At 25.7% G+C, this 16,283-nt stretch overlaps 1 protein-coding gene across 1 annotated transcript in view; it reads right to left on the bottom strand.

Moving 5' to 3' along the window:
* The window catches only part of LOC129613661 (cyclin-dependent kinase 14), a 137,598-nt gene that overhangs the window by 44,565 nt on the left and 76,750 nt on the right, over positions 1–16,283 (bottom strand). Inside the window, exon 6 of the mRNA XM_055527817.1 lies at positions 10,355–10,446. Within this exon, the coding sequence (XP_055383792.1) occupies positions 10,355–10,446 (92 nt within the window). The remainder of the gene's footprint in view (positions 1–10,354; positions 10,447–16,283) is intronic.

The following is a 16,283-nucleotide window of genomic DNA, read 5'->3' as shown; positions in this document are numbered from 1 at the left end:
TAATTATTAATTTGAAAATTTTGAAGGATAACACTTCTCAATTTCTGCCAACTATAATTATTCTAAGTATAATAAAGCAATTGGAAGCAATAGTTGGATGCAAGCTCATTTTGTTATATAATAAAAATATTGTGTCTATAATAGGATTTTCATGTAGAGCATTCCATTTACAAACTATTCTTAAGTATTGACTCAACAACTTATTTCAAGTATATTGAACGGAGACTACATACATCAATTTTCTGGTTGATTAAATCTACACTTTTTTTTTGAATTTTCGATCCGTCACTCAATTTCACATATACATATAAACAATTAAAATCATAATGTCTATTCAAATATAAATCTATAATATTTTTCTGTAAATATGTATGTAATATTGTAATAGTCATTATTCGTTTCGTGATGCTCTCTTTTTGATATTGAAAAATTAAAGAACATGTCGAATATCAATTTGTACCGAATACCGATTATATACTTAAATATATACATAATATATACATAACTTGTAATATGTATATAAGCTATTGTCATAATCTATAACAGTACATTCATTGTATTTATAAACTCACTTTTACATATTTATATTTTAATAGACATAATTTTTTTTCCAAAAAAAAAAATTCACCACACTTGAAAATCTAAGTTCGTTTGTTATTAGATCAAAACAAAAAGGAAAATAAAGAAAACCAAAAGAAAAAGAAAGTAAATAGAATGTGATGGAACCGTGTATTTCGTGTAGGATAAGAAATTAGAGGAGTATAAAACGAAGTAACCGAAAGATAAATTGAAAGTGCTCATCTATGAGAACGTTTTTATGAAAGCAAATCGGATATGATGTGAATACATAAAAAGGAATTCAACGATTTTTAGTTTTTTTTTTTTTTTTTTTATAATTTTCTTTTGTGGTTTCAGAACATATTTTTCTTTTCGTAGCTAAAATATTGATTTTATTTTATTATCTTTTTTTATTTGATTTTCTTAGCTCTGTTGAAATATTGAATAAATTTCGTAAAGATTTCAAAAATGGTGCAAACAGCAAATTGAAAGATTTATTATAGAGAAAATATTTTCAATGTTGAGCAAAGAATTAAACAAAAAAACAAGTACAAGCTCCATAAGTTTTATCCACAAGCATGGAAGGCAAGAAAATTATTAAGAAAAATAGCACTTATTTCTTTTTGTTCATTATAACAATCAAAAACACTTCAAATGGATTTATTATGGCACTTGCATTTGATTATTGTTCAAATTTATTGTATCTATAATTATAAGATTATTTTATGGATTCCTTTATGAAAAAGGAACTTAATTTTGTTAAAATAATTTTAGTCATTTTTGTCAATTATTTTTTAAATATTTGGTAAGAAGTTCGAAAATATTGTACACAAAAATTACCGGAAATAAATTTAGGACACTCTAAGAGACTCTAAGATTACTAAGGTAAAAAATCTATTTTGATTAATTAATAAAATTTATGCTGGTAGTCAAAACTTTAGAGAAAATTAAATAATAAATGTGTGCATATTGTTCAGCAAAATTATGATTCTTCCGCTATATGGTGTTCAAGTCATTACCACTAGCAATATGTCAGCGACACATAAAATTTCACTCAATTTTTAAATTTTTTCCAAATTTTTAGAATAATTTTTTTAGAAAATATTCGATTAGTTTCGAATGGAATTTTTTATCAATATTAAAATTGGACCCAAGCTTAATTAGACCAACACAAAAAAAAAGGATATTAAATCTTGAATCGCTGATGATATCGCCATAATGTCAAGAAGTAAACGTGATTTAATTGAAATACTTACAAGGCTTGATCAACAGACTCGAAGAATTGGATTGAAAATAAATGAAAATAAAACAAAGTACATGATAGTATCGAGATCAAATACAAGAAGAGTGGCGCAAAATATTACTATTAATGACTACAATTTCGAAGGTGTGAATAATTTTATATATCTGGGTGCACAAATAAATTCAAATAATGATATCCACAAAGACATAAAGCATAAAATATTGACGGCCAATAGAGCATACTATACAATTTCTCATCTATTGGGATCAAGATTACTATCAAGACAATGTAAATTACAGATATATAAAACAATCCTGAGACCAATTCTAAGTTATAGTTCCGAAACTTGGACATTATCACAAAGTGATATAAATGGTCTAAGAATTTTTGAACGAAAAATGTTGCGAAAAATATTTGGGCCGAAAAGAAACGAAAATGACGAATACGAAATTAGAACGAACCAGGAACTGATGGAATTAATTGGCAATGAGGACATTATTGGATATATAAAATCCCAAAGACTGCGCTGGGCGGGACACTTATTCAGAATGAACTCTGATAGAGCTCCAAAAAGAATTTATGACGCAAGGCCCCTACTCAACAGATCTAGGGGCAGACCGAGGTTAAGATGGAAAGACGATGTGATAAACGATTTAAACAAATTACAAGTTAACAACCTAAATAACGCAGTAACGGACCGAGCAGAATGGAGGCGGATAGTCAATCAAGCTAAGGCTCACATCGGGCTGTAAAGCTACTAAAGAAGAAGAAGAAATCTTGATTTTAAGTAAAACAAGAGTCTTTAGTGGTAAAACTGCTAAATAGTTGCTGAAATAGTTGCTATAAAAACATCAACTCCATCAAAAGAAGAATTAATAAATTCTAGCCTAATAAAAATAATTTTTTGTACCAATTAGTTTTGCATATTTTCAGGCGAAGTAAATTCAAAATTTTCACGTTTTTTTGTATATAAAAATTTCCTTTTCAATTTATTTCAATTTGCCCCAACTTACACCTACTTCTTCCTAAAACAACTATGGTTATAAAATATTTGAATGTATTTTACTTTTATTTTTCAATATTATCAAGAGATAGGAAGTTAAAAATAAATTATTTTTAAATAAATAGAAAAAAAGAAAGAAAAGAAAAATCAAAACAAATTAGAAGGAAAAAATATCCTTGTTGTGGCAGAAAATTTATTCGCTTCTTTATTTTTTTTTTTTGAATTTCTATATACACACTTTTATTTTTATTATAGCTTGTCAAATAAAAAAATATTATGAGGGTGTTGTTTTTTTTTTTCATAACTTGAAAGATAAAATGAAATGTTGAATGAGTTTTGAATTCAAATTAAATGACATTTATTATATTTCATTAAGTTTGATTTAAGATTTTTGTTGTTTTTTGTTTTCTTGTTGTAATATTTAAGATGAGAGGTACTTGCAGAAATAGAATATTAAAATTTTAGAAAATCGATAAAGTAATTTTTGATGTTATCAAAGTAATTTATTTGATAAATTTTGATATTAATTTATTATGATGTTTAGACATTAATTTAGTTACAAATATCTATATATAGAAAATTGGCATGCTTTTCGGCGTTATGCAACATATTTTTATTTTGTACTATGAGGTTTAACACATAAACTATTATGATGAATAATTGTTCCGAAAAATCTTGCAAATTATTTCCCGAGTTTCATTTTTCGAATATCAAATTTTTAATTGGCAATAAATTTGGAATTAAATGAATTTTGATTTTAAATTATTCAATTATTTATGATATTTGAGAATTTATTAAAATAAATTAATATACAATGATTTTTGAAAGGCACACACTTTCTAGGATTTATTCACAATTCCTATATTCCTATATTGTATATATAAAGCTTATATAATATCTTCGGTTTGCTAATAATAATGGTTATAAAAATTGGATTACATCAGGTTCTGATCAATAAGAATTTTGTCTCGAAAATATGCAAGCTTAAATGATAATTTTGCTTATAACTATTTTTAAAATAGTGGTCATATTTTTTGACATAAGATCTTTAAAATAAAAATACATATAGTACTTACATAAATAGTACTTCAAATATCCGACAAGCCCAATAGAGGATTTAACTCACTCCAACTAGTTTGGTAGTATCATTCGCATAAGGAATGGGGTGGATGAAGATATCGAGAATAGAATATGGAAATCGGCACACTTGGCCAGATCAACAAAGGCGGGAATATTCCATAGTTGTATCAAGTCAATCCGTGAGAAAAAATGACATGGAGCAACTGCAAACAATGCGTAACAAACAGTTGCGACTTATCTACAATATACACTGGCCCAAATGAATAACAAACGCGGAGCTCTGGGTGATTACGAGTCAAAAATCAGTAGACTCCACTATAAAAGAAGAAAATGTAAGAACTTATACTCCGAAGGGAGTCGAATACGAGAGCGCGATAGGCAATGGAGTGGAACCCACAAGGTAAAAGAGATGTGGAAAGACCACAACTTACATTACCTGGAGAAGAATTAGAAACAACTGGAAAAACGTGTGCAGAAATTTAAACATTGGTGTAAATTAAATGGAGAAGGTTTATGGAAACAGCATGTAAATGAAGTAGGAAAAAAAAGTATTTCAAATCGAGGTTTTTATTATATGGAGTGTGCGTTATACTAGATATACCAGAGATTCCATTATATTAGATATTTCCGGTCAATTCAATTAAAGGTTATAATTATTCAATATTCTCCTTATTAAATTTGTTAATTTTAAATATTCTCAAACTATTTAAAATTTTATACATTATGCAGTTTTTGTTAAATTTCAATCAATAGTACCATACCGTTTCATTCAAAAATTGTGCATCCAAGTACAAAATTTGATAAATTTCAAATTATTTTTTGTTTTATTTGTGTACAATCGCATCTAAAAATATTCTTTAAAACCATATTTAAATTTATCATTATCGTAAAACTATAGTACAATATTGTGTCAGTCGATTTATGTAACACTTTTTTATTTAGAGCATAAATTGAATATTTTAAGTGCACATTAAAGTTAAAAAATTTATATCAAATTTTTCATTATGTCCAAAATATTTTAAAATATTTTAAATAAATTTGATTTTCTTTCTATTTTGTTTTGCGCAAATTCTATGAGAGAAGAAATCGTTTTTAAAATTTAATAAATATAAATTTTATATACAAAAGGCTTGGGTGCCTTTAAAATACACATGCTGTGAATTATTTTCAAAATATTTATTTTCCAAGTCAAAGAATAAATTTTAAACAATTTTAAAAATAATCATTCTATAGAGAAAATAGAAAATTTTAACTATTTACAAATATACCTAAATAAATATATAAAAATTTTAAAATTATTTTCATTCTATACATACTTGAGTATAATAAATAGGAAAAAAATTAAATGTTTAAATGTATTGTTGGTGTTTTTTTAGCACATTTGTAACAAACTTGAGAAAAAAGTGCTTACTAGTTTCATTTTGTATGTGGGTCCAGTAATTTTTGAAAATTTATTCAATTTAACATCTTAATCCCATAAATACCGTAAACACAGAGAACGTTCTTGAAGTTCCTGAAATTTTATTGACTTCTAGGTACTTAATTAAGAAAAACAAATTCATTTCGTCAGAATTCTTCAAAAGAAATTTTTTATCTTCTTCTCCCCCTTCCAAACCCGGACAATTCGAAAAATATTAATTTTCGGCACTGTATTTTTTCAAAACTCTTAAGAATTTGTTAAATTACTATAAGCAGAAGAAGCTAAGAGTAAAATATATCATAATTAAATGCTACTAATTTAAATTATTCATATTAACTAATTAAATTAGCCATCGAATGTGAAAATTCTATGCTAGTAAATGTTTTATTGCCTCTTTTAATTTTTGTTCTCATCCTGAAGGTATGCAATATTTAAGGAATATTTTTTTTATTTATTTGGCATAATGGTCGTTTTCGTTTTTTTTTTGTGCTCTGAATTTGCAATAGAGCAGTGTTTAGAACTAAAAATTCGTGTTCTTTTTTAAGCTCAGAGCGTCCATAGATCGCGCCATACATGCATAAAGAAAATTTTTTTATTTCACCAAAAATGTTAAGTCACAGACCTATGCGTTCGTTTTTAAAATTTCAGTACTTAGATTGTGAAAAAAAGGCCGCCCAGTGAGAATAATTTGAAAAAAGCCAGTGAAATTCCCATCAAAAATTTGTGTAAAAGTGCTACTTTACAAATCATATTTTGGCTCCAAATTTATTTTTATTTTTTTGGTATTCATGGAGAATGGAGCGTAAGAAGGAAAAAACCAACAAAAATAGTTCATGGATTTTAGTTCCAGCAAGCAAGCAATTGTATATTTCAATTTCTTTCACCATTTTTTTTTTATTGTTTGTTATTTATAACTAACTGTGTATAATGTGTGTATGTATTTAGAATTTATGTATTCATTATGCAAATATAAAAATATTATAGAGCATTTTATTTTTAATTTAGACATTTTTTTTTTTAATGTGTGCATCCTTATTTTTATAACATTTATTTTTCTTGTTTTTCCTGTTGGTTTTCTATAAAATGCATTTTCGCTTTTGAAATTAAAAGAATGCAATTGTTATGCCCTTTTTAATGGAAATTTTGGGTTTTATTTCTATTTTCCAAATAAAAAAAGAAAAGAGAAAATTTTAAATTTCAAATAAAAAAAATTTTTTTTCTATTCTCAAAAAGTTAGAGAAAATTGTATTTCTCTTTTTTAAAGAGAATGCATTTTTTTTTTCGTGCAACAAAATTAAATTTAAAATGCATTGTGAATGAAAATTTTATTATAGACAAAAAAAATTAAAATAAAATCTTTATTTTTTTTAAAGAAAAAGAGTTGCCAATCTAAAGATGACAAATAATTTTTTATAAAGAAAATTGTTTCTAGTTAGTCGAGGCCATAACAATGTTTATCGTTTTCCACTTTATAAGATTTTCTATATATCTACAAAGAATTATTTATTGTTGTGGAAAATCTTGACCCAAAAAAAAAAAAAATAAATAATTTTCTCAAAGAATATGTTAATATTCCAATTTTCTTCTTATATTCTGATAAAGATCTTGAACTTAACAAACCATAATAATAGCAAAATTTGCTTTGAACCATAAAAATATTAATAAATTATAAAATCTGGTGCATTAAGGTTTAAAACAAAGAAGAGAAAACAAAAAAAAGAAGTTCATAAATAGTTAAGGTCATTAAATTTAATTTTCTTTTTTATTTAATATCATAATAAGGATAATAATATGTTTATTAGCATGTATTCAAGGAAAATAATAAAGAAAATGAAAATATTATTTGATGTACAGGGTGTATTTTTGTTAAAAACATTTCATTTTATTAAAATTAAATTGATAAAATGTAAATTTTGTGCAGATTTCAATGAAATTTTTTGAATTTACAAGAACTCTATAATATAATAGAAGGCTTTCAAAATTTGTGAAGCCTTTATAGGACAAAGTATAAAAGTTTCGATTTAAATTAAGTTAGATTTTATTATTTGACGGAAAATATGTGCCAATAGATTAGAAACAAAATCTGATTAAAATTAAATTTAGTGCCCAGATAAGTGATACCTTTGCTAAATTTGCAATACAGTGTTTAAGGTCTTAAGTTTTAAAATGGAGTAAAATTTTGAGATTTAAATTTATTAAAAGGAAAGTCATCATTTGCTGTTAGAACTTATAAGTGAAACGTTTATTCTATAGGTGAGTAACTATAATATATTTTTCAATTTTACAATTTCTCGCAATTTTTTTGATTTTAGACAATTCAAAATTTTTTTAGAAATAAAGATTTTTGTGAATTTTTGTGATCTTTTACACAAATTTTCTATATAAAAGTTAGGAAATTCAGGCATAATTAGTTTAAAAAATTCGTGACTTATGCGTTCTGTTACATCATATAATATCATTCATTATTAAATAAGATTCCGTAATGGGTTTTCCGAAATTTACCAAAACTGGCTTAAAAGCGCTAAATGCAATCTTCAGGAAAACGCGTCCTCTCAACTTCCAATCTTATTTACATGTCAATTAGTATAATACTTTGCCATTTTGTTGACTTTCGAAAAATTTCACTAATTATTGCAAAAATATGTATATCGTAAATACTTCACCCTCTAACCCTTTACAATTCAAATGAAAACATTTGATATTTTTCAGTTCATCCTCTTTTTATTTATGAATCACCTAGATTTCAAGTTTTAATACTCTCATTAATTTATACAGAATAACTTTTGAAATATTTCTTTTTTTTTTGTTTGTAATAGAAAGTGGAACATCTAATTTAATAATAATCTGGTAATACCCGCGTAACAATAATAAAAAAAAGTTCCACTTTTAATTCCTCTATATTTATATATACATTTCATGATAGAAGTTTATTTTACAAAAAGAAGAATAACAAAAACAAAAAAATAAGCACAAAAAATATGTAACAAATTCTCTATCTGGAGATCCTTTTCTTTTCTATTATCTATTCATATAATATCAGACATGCCCACTTAACCCCTTCCATCTTAAATGCTAAATTATTATTTTAGTATTTCTTTTATATTTTACTTGGTATATTTTATGTATATACAAATATACGTACATATATATGTATATATGCGTAGGTACATACTCACACACATACATTTTTGCGCATCGTTAATGGGAGCAAAATTTTCTCTAGTACCATTTTCGAATATTTCGATAGTGTTCTTTATATAAGAAAAAAAAAAACATAAAAGTAGGTCAGTGGCATGACATTTTATTTTAGTTATAAAAAAATTATTATTGCATACATACATACAAGTTTTTCATGTCCTCTTTTTGATTTTCATTTACAACTTAGATAAATAAGTAGGAACCCGTTCATTATATCTTTTTAGTTATATGTAAATGGCAAATAACACACAAAATACTTAAGTTTTGTAAAAGGTTATAGAATATACGACACTCATTCTATACGCTTGTTAAAAAAATTTACTTTATGTTTACATCAAAAGCCGAAAAATTTAATTTGAAAATAAAGGACACAATTCAAATTTACAAGAAAATAAAATTGTATGATTAATGCTGGTATGGATGAAAAATTACACTGTGTAGCTGTTAAAGAAGACTTACAATAACTTAAGAATATTGATTTATTCAAAAAAATAAATTAAAAAAGAATTCTATAAGAAAATTATTGTCTCCTTACATAAATTTGTCACCAAAGGATGTAATTTTAAAATTTTTAGATTTTTATTACGAAATGTGCTTTAAATGAGCTTATATTAAAAGCAAATTATCGATTCTATCCGATTAAAATTTATTAATATTTGTAAATTACGCAGAGCATTTATCTTAAATCGATTCGTGAAGAAGTTAATCTTCTACAGAAATATTCTAAGGGCTACAAGAGTCAGCTTTTATAATTTTGTCTTATTACTGGATTCTTGATGAATTTAATGCATATTGTTTGAAAACACGTTGTTTTATATAGTGTGCTTATTACAAGGACAATTTGTAATTTCTTGACCAATAGATTATTTCAAAATTTTTTCATTAAAAAAAAAAACTTTTATTTTATTCAATGACAATTGCAATTTTGTATTCAAGTAGTAGAATCCCTTTTTAAATTTAGATTCCACAATATCTAGTAAAATAATGAACTTTTGTGTATAGTTATTATTAGAATTTCAAAGGAAATTCCTGGATAGCACTGGATAAAAAAATTTTTTCATTCAAAATAATTTTTTTTCCCCTTTTTCTTTCTTTTGCTACTTTTAAAGGATAACGAAGAAAATATGCAATTTTTTTTTTCTTTATTTCTGCACAAATAAAAAATATAATTGCATTACAAATTCCTCCTCTATACTTTCTCCCTCTTATTTGTACTACAGATGGTAAAATAGAAAAAATTGAGGAAAATTTGAAAAAAAAATTTCCTCTTTTTTTTTTTATTTTTGTGTATAAAGCCGTAATTTATTAAGGTAAGGTAAATATTTTTAAGGTATTCTATGGACATTTCTTCTTAATTTTTACATTTTCCACTCTGCAACATTCTTTTGAAATTTTATAAAAATATTATAAATTTTAACGAGGTTTTATTTTATTGCTTGATTTTTTTTTTTTTTGTTTTAGTTAAATTGAGTGCTGATTGCATTTCGAATTTTAATGGGATTGTCATAAATTTTATTTATATTTAAAATTTTTTATTTTATATTTTTACATTCAAAATATGTAGATGCATTTTAATTCTTTATGGACAAAATGACCCAATTATTCAAATATGATTGTACTCGTATCTTTAGTTTTCGATTTTTTTTTTTTGAATGACCAACTATACATGAAATTATTTTTCGTAATTATTTAAAAATTTTTCAAATTATGTTTTAGAACAAAAAGTTATTCTGGTTTTTTATCAATTTAGTTGTAATGATTCCAAGGTAAAAATTTTATTTTATTTTAAATTTTTTAATATTTTATTATTTTCAATAAATAGTTAAAAAAAAAAAATAAATACGATACTCACTTGCTATAACCCTTAAAAACAGTCGCATAAGATCCTTCACCAAGCTGTTCTAATTTAATATAGGCATCTGATTTACCAAACGGAGAGTCCGCCTAAAATTAAATTAAAAATTAATTTTTATATCTGTAAAAATATTAATTTTATAATAAAATATATACGAATAAAAGAGTTCAAAAAATCCAATTCAATTTTCAAATTGTCAAAGAAATTCTGTTTTTATAAAAATATTTATAAATGATTAAAGATGCAATTTTAAATTCAACAGTATTAATATAAGAATTCAAATTTATTTAGCATAACCTATTCTCAACTCCAGAATATTTTTCAATTTACGTATGTACTTTGACATTATCCAAAAATATGGGTTAAAATATTCTCTCCGTTTTGAAACAAGGAAATATTACAAATGAATTGATTTGATTTGAATTTTCACATAATATCTGACAACATCTTTCAATCTGACCTTAATTTTGTAGAGCACTAAGAAAATGTGAGAATTATAGTGAAACAAATAATTCTAATACAATTATATATACGTTGCTTCATTAGTTATAATTTAGGAGAGAAAGTAACCGCTGGCCAGCTACACGACGCCAATGCAAATCAACAAGAAAGCGTATCAACAACTCTTATATTTAACACTTAACAACTCTCTTTACCAAACAACATCTCAAACAAAACAAAAATCTCCAAGCTATTCACTATAAGGAGGGTTGTTCTTCTTTACAGATTTCAGAATCCGGATCAAAATTTCCCCTCAAGAGTACCCCCAAACTATCTAAGAAAAGAGCTCCCAAAATATTTCTCCTCTTCGACATCAGAGACGGGCAGGCACAAGAACATGTTCGATGTTACCCACTTCCATGATATCCTGATGTTCTCGACAGACATCCATTGCAGTAATTCTCAATCTTTTGACCATATTTTCCAAGAGACAATTCTCCAAATGCAACATATATCTCGAGATCACCAAACACCCCCAAACAAAATGTCGAGATGTACCCTATACTATATTTCAACAATATTGTCTTCGTCCTCTTAATTTGAGCTACCGGCCACAACACCTTACACTTCCCTTTCAATTTTTTTACCTGTTATATTTCACGCTACCATATTACAAAATGATTGATTGTAAACAATAAAAATTATAACGCAACACTCGTCCTTATTTAAAATTAATTGCAAAGTTTAAGTGAATTTCATTTGGTCACTAATATTTTAAATTCAATCAAATATTTTTTTTATACAATCATGTAAACCACACCCAAACCTCAATTTATAAAAAGCAGTATAATAAAAATTCAATAATTAAAATAATTTTTAAATAAATAACAATTTTTTTTGTTGATTATTTTAATCGATAACTAATTTTTTTTTAATTATATTTACTTTTGTTAATTTATCATTATTTTTATTACAAAAATTTTTTATTAATTTGATAAATTAATAGTATTTTGTGTTCTCATATCGCATTCATATATGCATAAAATCAATTAATATCCAAAAAATAATTTATGAACTAATAAAATATGCAAATAATTTTGTTGTTAATTTAAAATAATTTTTCAAATATCCTTTTGTTTTACATTAAATTGAATTTATAACAATGTTTTGAATAAATTATAAATGATTTTGTATCTATATGTAATGAATAAAAAATATTAACAAACGAGAAAAAATAGAGTTGATCGTGTCAACTCTGTGATACTCGTACGAATTTGTTATCCTATGTGCGAATAAACGTGTCATAGCTGACTAAGGGACAAACTATGACTTTAAGTTGCCATACTCTCATTTCAACGACTTTTATCAAACATATTGGCCCTACCAATATATTCGCTTGTGTGATTTCAATATCACAGCAATATTATAGTTTCTTAGCTCAATTAGTTTTTGAGTTATCGCTGAGGCGGACGGACGGACGGACAGACAAGGCTAAATCGACTCAGAATTTGACACTGATCAAAAACATACACTTAAGCCTATATCTAAGACAGTTATTTCTTAGCGTTACAAACGGTAAGGCAAATTTAGTATACCCTTCGAATATACGTTCATACGGGTATAAAAACCAATGAATAATTGAAAAGCATCTACATAATATAAAAAACAAGGAGAAAAAACAATTAAAATAAATAAAATAAATCAATTTATTTTAACATAATTTATATTATATAAATAATATTAAAATTTATAAACACCTTAATTAATGTTATTTATTTTGAAAATATTTATCGTAAATATTTTTTTTGGTTGTAAATGTCATTCACCACTTAATTTCCAATTAAAATTGAACATCCCAATAATTTATATAAACATTATGCAAAATAATCTAAATATAAAATCAGAAAAATGAACTTTGCTTACAGTCTATGGGATCCTATACTAATATTGAAAATTATTATTATAGACAACAAAATGATATAGAGGGCGAAACAAAAGATATTTAAACAATATTATCTAAAATATTGCGCTATTTGTACAATAATATAGAAAAGAAATCTCATTGTCAGAAAACGTCTTTAACAAGGGTTTAGAAAAATTTCGAAAATTTTCAAATAGTAAGTGAAATTATGATTATACTATGTAGGTTCAACTGTTATATTATGTAAGCAATTACATGTATTATAAACATTTTCTTGAGTGAACACTTTAAAACTCTGTGATACCCGTACGAATGAATGATTTTAAGTGCTGTGTGTTGATTGCCACACTGTTCCATAAGTGCTTCGGGTTTTTTAATTCGTTTATGCAAAATTTCAGCACTGTAATTTTAGTAGTTTCCATAATATAAAACCATAAAAAAAAATTTTTCATAAAATATAAGAGCCCAAATAAAATATTTTCTTACGTGAAATTTCAATACTGCAGGTTCTATAATTCCTGGGATCTAGCCAAAAAACTTTCGAAGTTTTAGGGCAGCTATCATACGCATTCAAATTATCTTAACAGTTTTTACCGAAAATTATGACCATTTTACCATATTCGTTTATGCAAAATTTCAATATCGTAGCTTCAACAATTTCTAAATTATTATCAAGTAACTTTTGAAGTTGTATGGCAGCTACCAGAACAACCGTACCCATCACATCCAATTTAAATAGGGTTCTGGCATTTTGTATTATAAATGATTTGTGAAAATTTGGTGGGTTTAACTCACTTAGATATCGTTGGGATGGACAAGCGGACGGAGATACATCGTTACATCGACTCAAAATTCAACGCTGATCAAAATCATATAATTTTTTGTCATATAATTTCAATTTTAATGAAAATACTTTCAAAATTTCGCTCTAATTAATGTTATATTCTAAAAATTTAAACTATACTGTTAAAATTTTAACAAAATTAACTAAAAATATTCATTGAAATTGTTCAAATCCGCCCATTAACAATGTAACAAAATATTATATAACAATCTATATAATTGTATAAAAAAATTTTTTGTAACTTGTTCAACATACTACATACAAACATACATAATCAATTTTAAAAACATGAAAAATATTGTTTTAGAATATAATTTGCATAAATAAGGAGTAGAAAGAACATTATGTTACATTTTAGTTTTTCAGCATCGTTTTCATACATCTACAATATACATGTATATACTCGTAATATACAAAATGTACATTATACTCGTAATATTGTGGTTATACAAAAATATTTCATTAAATTTTCGGTAAATATTCAAATGAATCTCTAATATTGGTTTATTTAATATGAATATTTAATGTTATTAAATAAAGCAATATATATACATAATATGTGTATATATATTATGCGTATACTTGCATAAAAAACATAATTAAATCATACACTTACAAGTCAGGTTACAGGTGTTATACGCGTATTGAGAATAATTAAAAAATTTTTAAAATTTCTAGAATGAAATCATAGAAATTACAGCTAGTATTTTATTTCGTCCTTAAAGCATAATTTGAATTATACGTTATTTGTTGTTTCAGCTTTTGATTATGTCGTGACTAAATTGTCGTTTGATTATGTCATGACTCTTTGCATATAGATTTCGAAACTAATAGCTATGGTACACAATAGTGCATTGATTAACATAAAAAAACTGAGAAAATTTTACATTTTTCGGATAATTCGCTTTTATCAAATTAAGCTAGAATTATAGTGAAATTCTTAATTTTGCTATTTCAGTAAATTTAATCTTAATTTAAGGATTTATGTGAAGATTTAAAATAAAATTCTCAATTGAATGTGAAATAATCCCGAGATTTTTAATTTAACTTCAACATAATAAAATTTACTGGGCGATTGTACTGTTTACAATTGTACTGTTTACAATTGTACTCAGCTTATAATTTTCGTTCCTTTTATAAAATTACCCTGTAGGAATTTAATATTAATTTTTAAGAATATTTATTTTTGATGTAATTAATTTTCGCATTATACTTGTATATCATTTTAAAAAAAAATCAAATTTTATTGGAATTATTGTGTGTTTTACAGAAGTCAATGTATAAATTTAGTGATTTGATCACAAAATTTTTCAGAGTAAATAAAAAAAGTAAACAAATGTTATTTAATTTTATACTTCAAACACTGATATGTTCATATATATACATACTTAATGTCAATACATAAATTAATTTGTTTATGTTACGTAATATGTAAATACATCAATACATACATATACATAATAATATATTGTGTTTAAAAAATTGTGGTATACCAGAAAACGTTTTAAATTTTTATAATTTTCCTGGTACATAAAATATCAAATTGGAAAAGTGATAAAATGTGGTATGCAATTTTTGATTTTAAATTAAAACGAGAAAAAAAATAGAGTTGACCTTGTCAACTCTGTGATACCCGTACGAATTTGTTATCCTATGTGCGAATAACTAATGTGCCATAACTAACTATGGGGCAGACTATGACTTTAAGTTGCCGTATTACCATATTAATTTATGCAAAATTTCAGTACTATGTGTTATTCAAAATACTGGTTGTGCCAAACTACTATTGATGTTGTATGGCAGCTACCAGAAAGAGCCAAGAAATTTTAGCAAATTTTATCAAGCACATCGGCCCTACTAATATACTCACTTTTGTGATATCTCAATATCACAGCTTTTATAGTTTCTGAGATATAGTCAAATAACTTTTGAAGTTGTATGGCAGGTACCAGAAGGAGCCAAGTAATTTCAACGACTTTTATGAGACACATTGGCCCTACTAATATATTCGTTTGTGTGAAATTTCAATACCATTGCTTTAATAGTTTCTGAAATATAGTCAAATAACTTTTGAAGTTGTATGGCAGGTACCAGAAGGAGCCAAGTAATTTCAACGACTTTTACCAGACACATCGGCCCTACTAATATATTCACTTGTGTGAAATCTCAATATCACAGCTTTTATAGTTTCTAAGATATAGCTAAATAACTTTTGAAGTTGTATGGCAGGTACCAGAAGGAGCCAAGTAATTTCAACGACTTTTATGGGACATATTGGCCCTACTAATATATTCGTTTGTGTGAAATTTCAATAATATAACTTTTATAGTTTCTGAGATATAGCCAAATAAATTTTGAAGTTGTATGGCAGCTACCCGAACCGGTACCCCAATCATGTCCAATTTAAATAGGGTTCTGGCACTTACTACAATAAATCATTTGTGAAAATTTGGTGAACTTAGCTCGATTAGTTTTTGAGTTATCGTTGGGACGGACGGACGGACGGACGGACGGACGGACGGACGGACGGACGGACGGACAGACAAAGCTAAATCAACTCAGAATTTGACGCTGATCAAAAACATACACTTGAGTCTATATCTAACACCGTTATTTCTTAGCGTTACAAACGGTAAGGCAAATTTAGTATACCCTTCGAACATACGTTCGTACGGGTATAAATATTTTATAACATTTAGGGTTTTTATACCCGTACGAAC

This window comes from Condylostylus longicornis, unplaced genomic scaffold (assembly GCF_029603195.1).
Source record: "Condylostylus longicornis isolate FDR11 unplaced genomic scaffold, ASM2960319v2 ptg000085l, whole genome shotgun sequence".
In the NCBI taxonomy this organism is placed as follows: domain Eukaryota; kingdom Metazoa; phylum Arthropoda; class Insecta; order Diptera; family Dolichopodidae; genus Condylostylus; species Condylostylus longicornis.
This window is presented reverse-complemented; position numbering and strand designations above follow the sequence as displayed.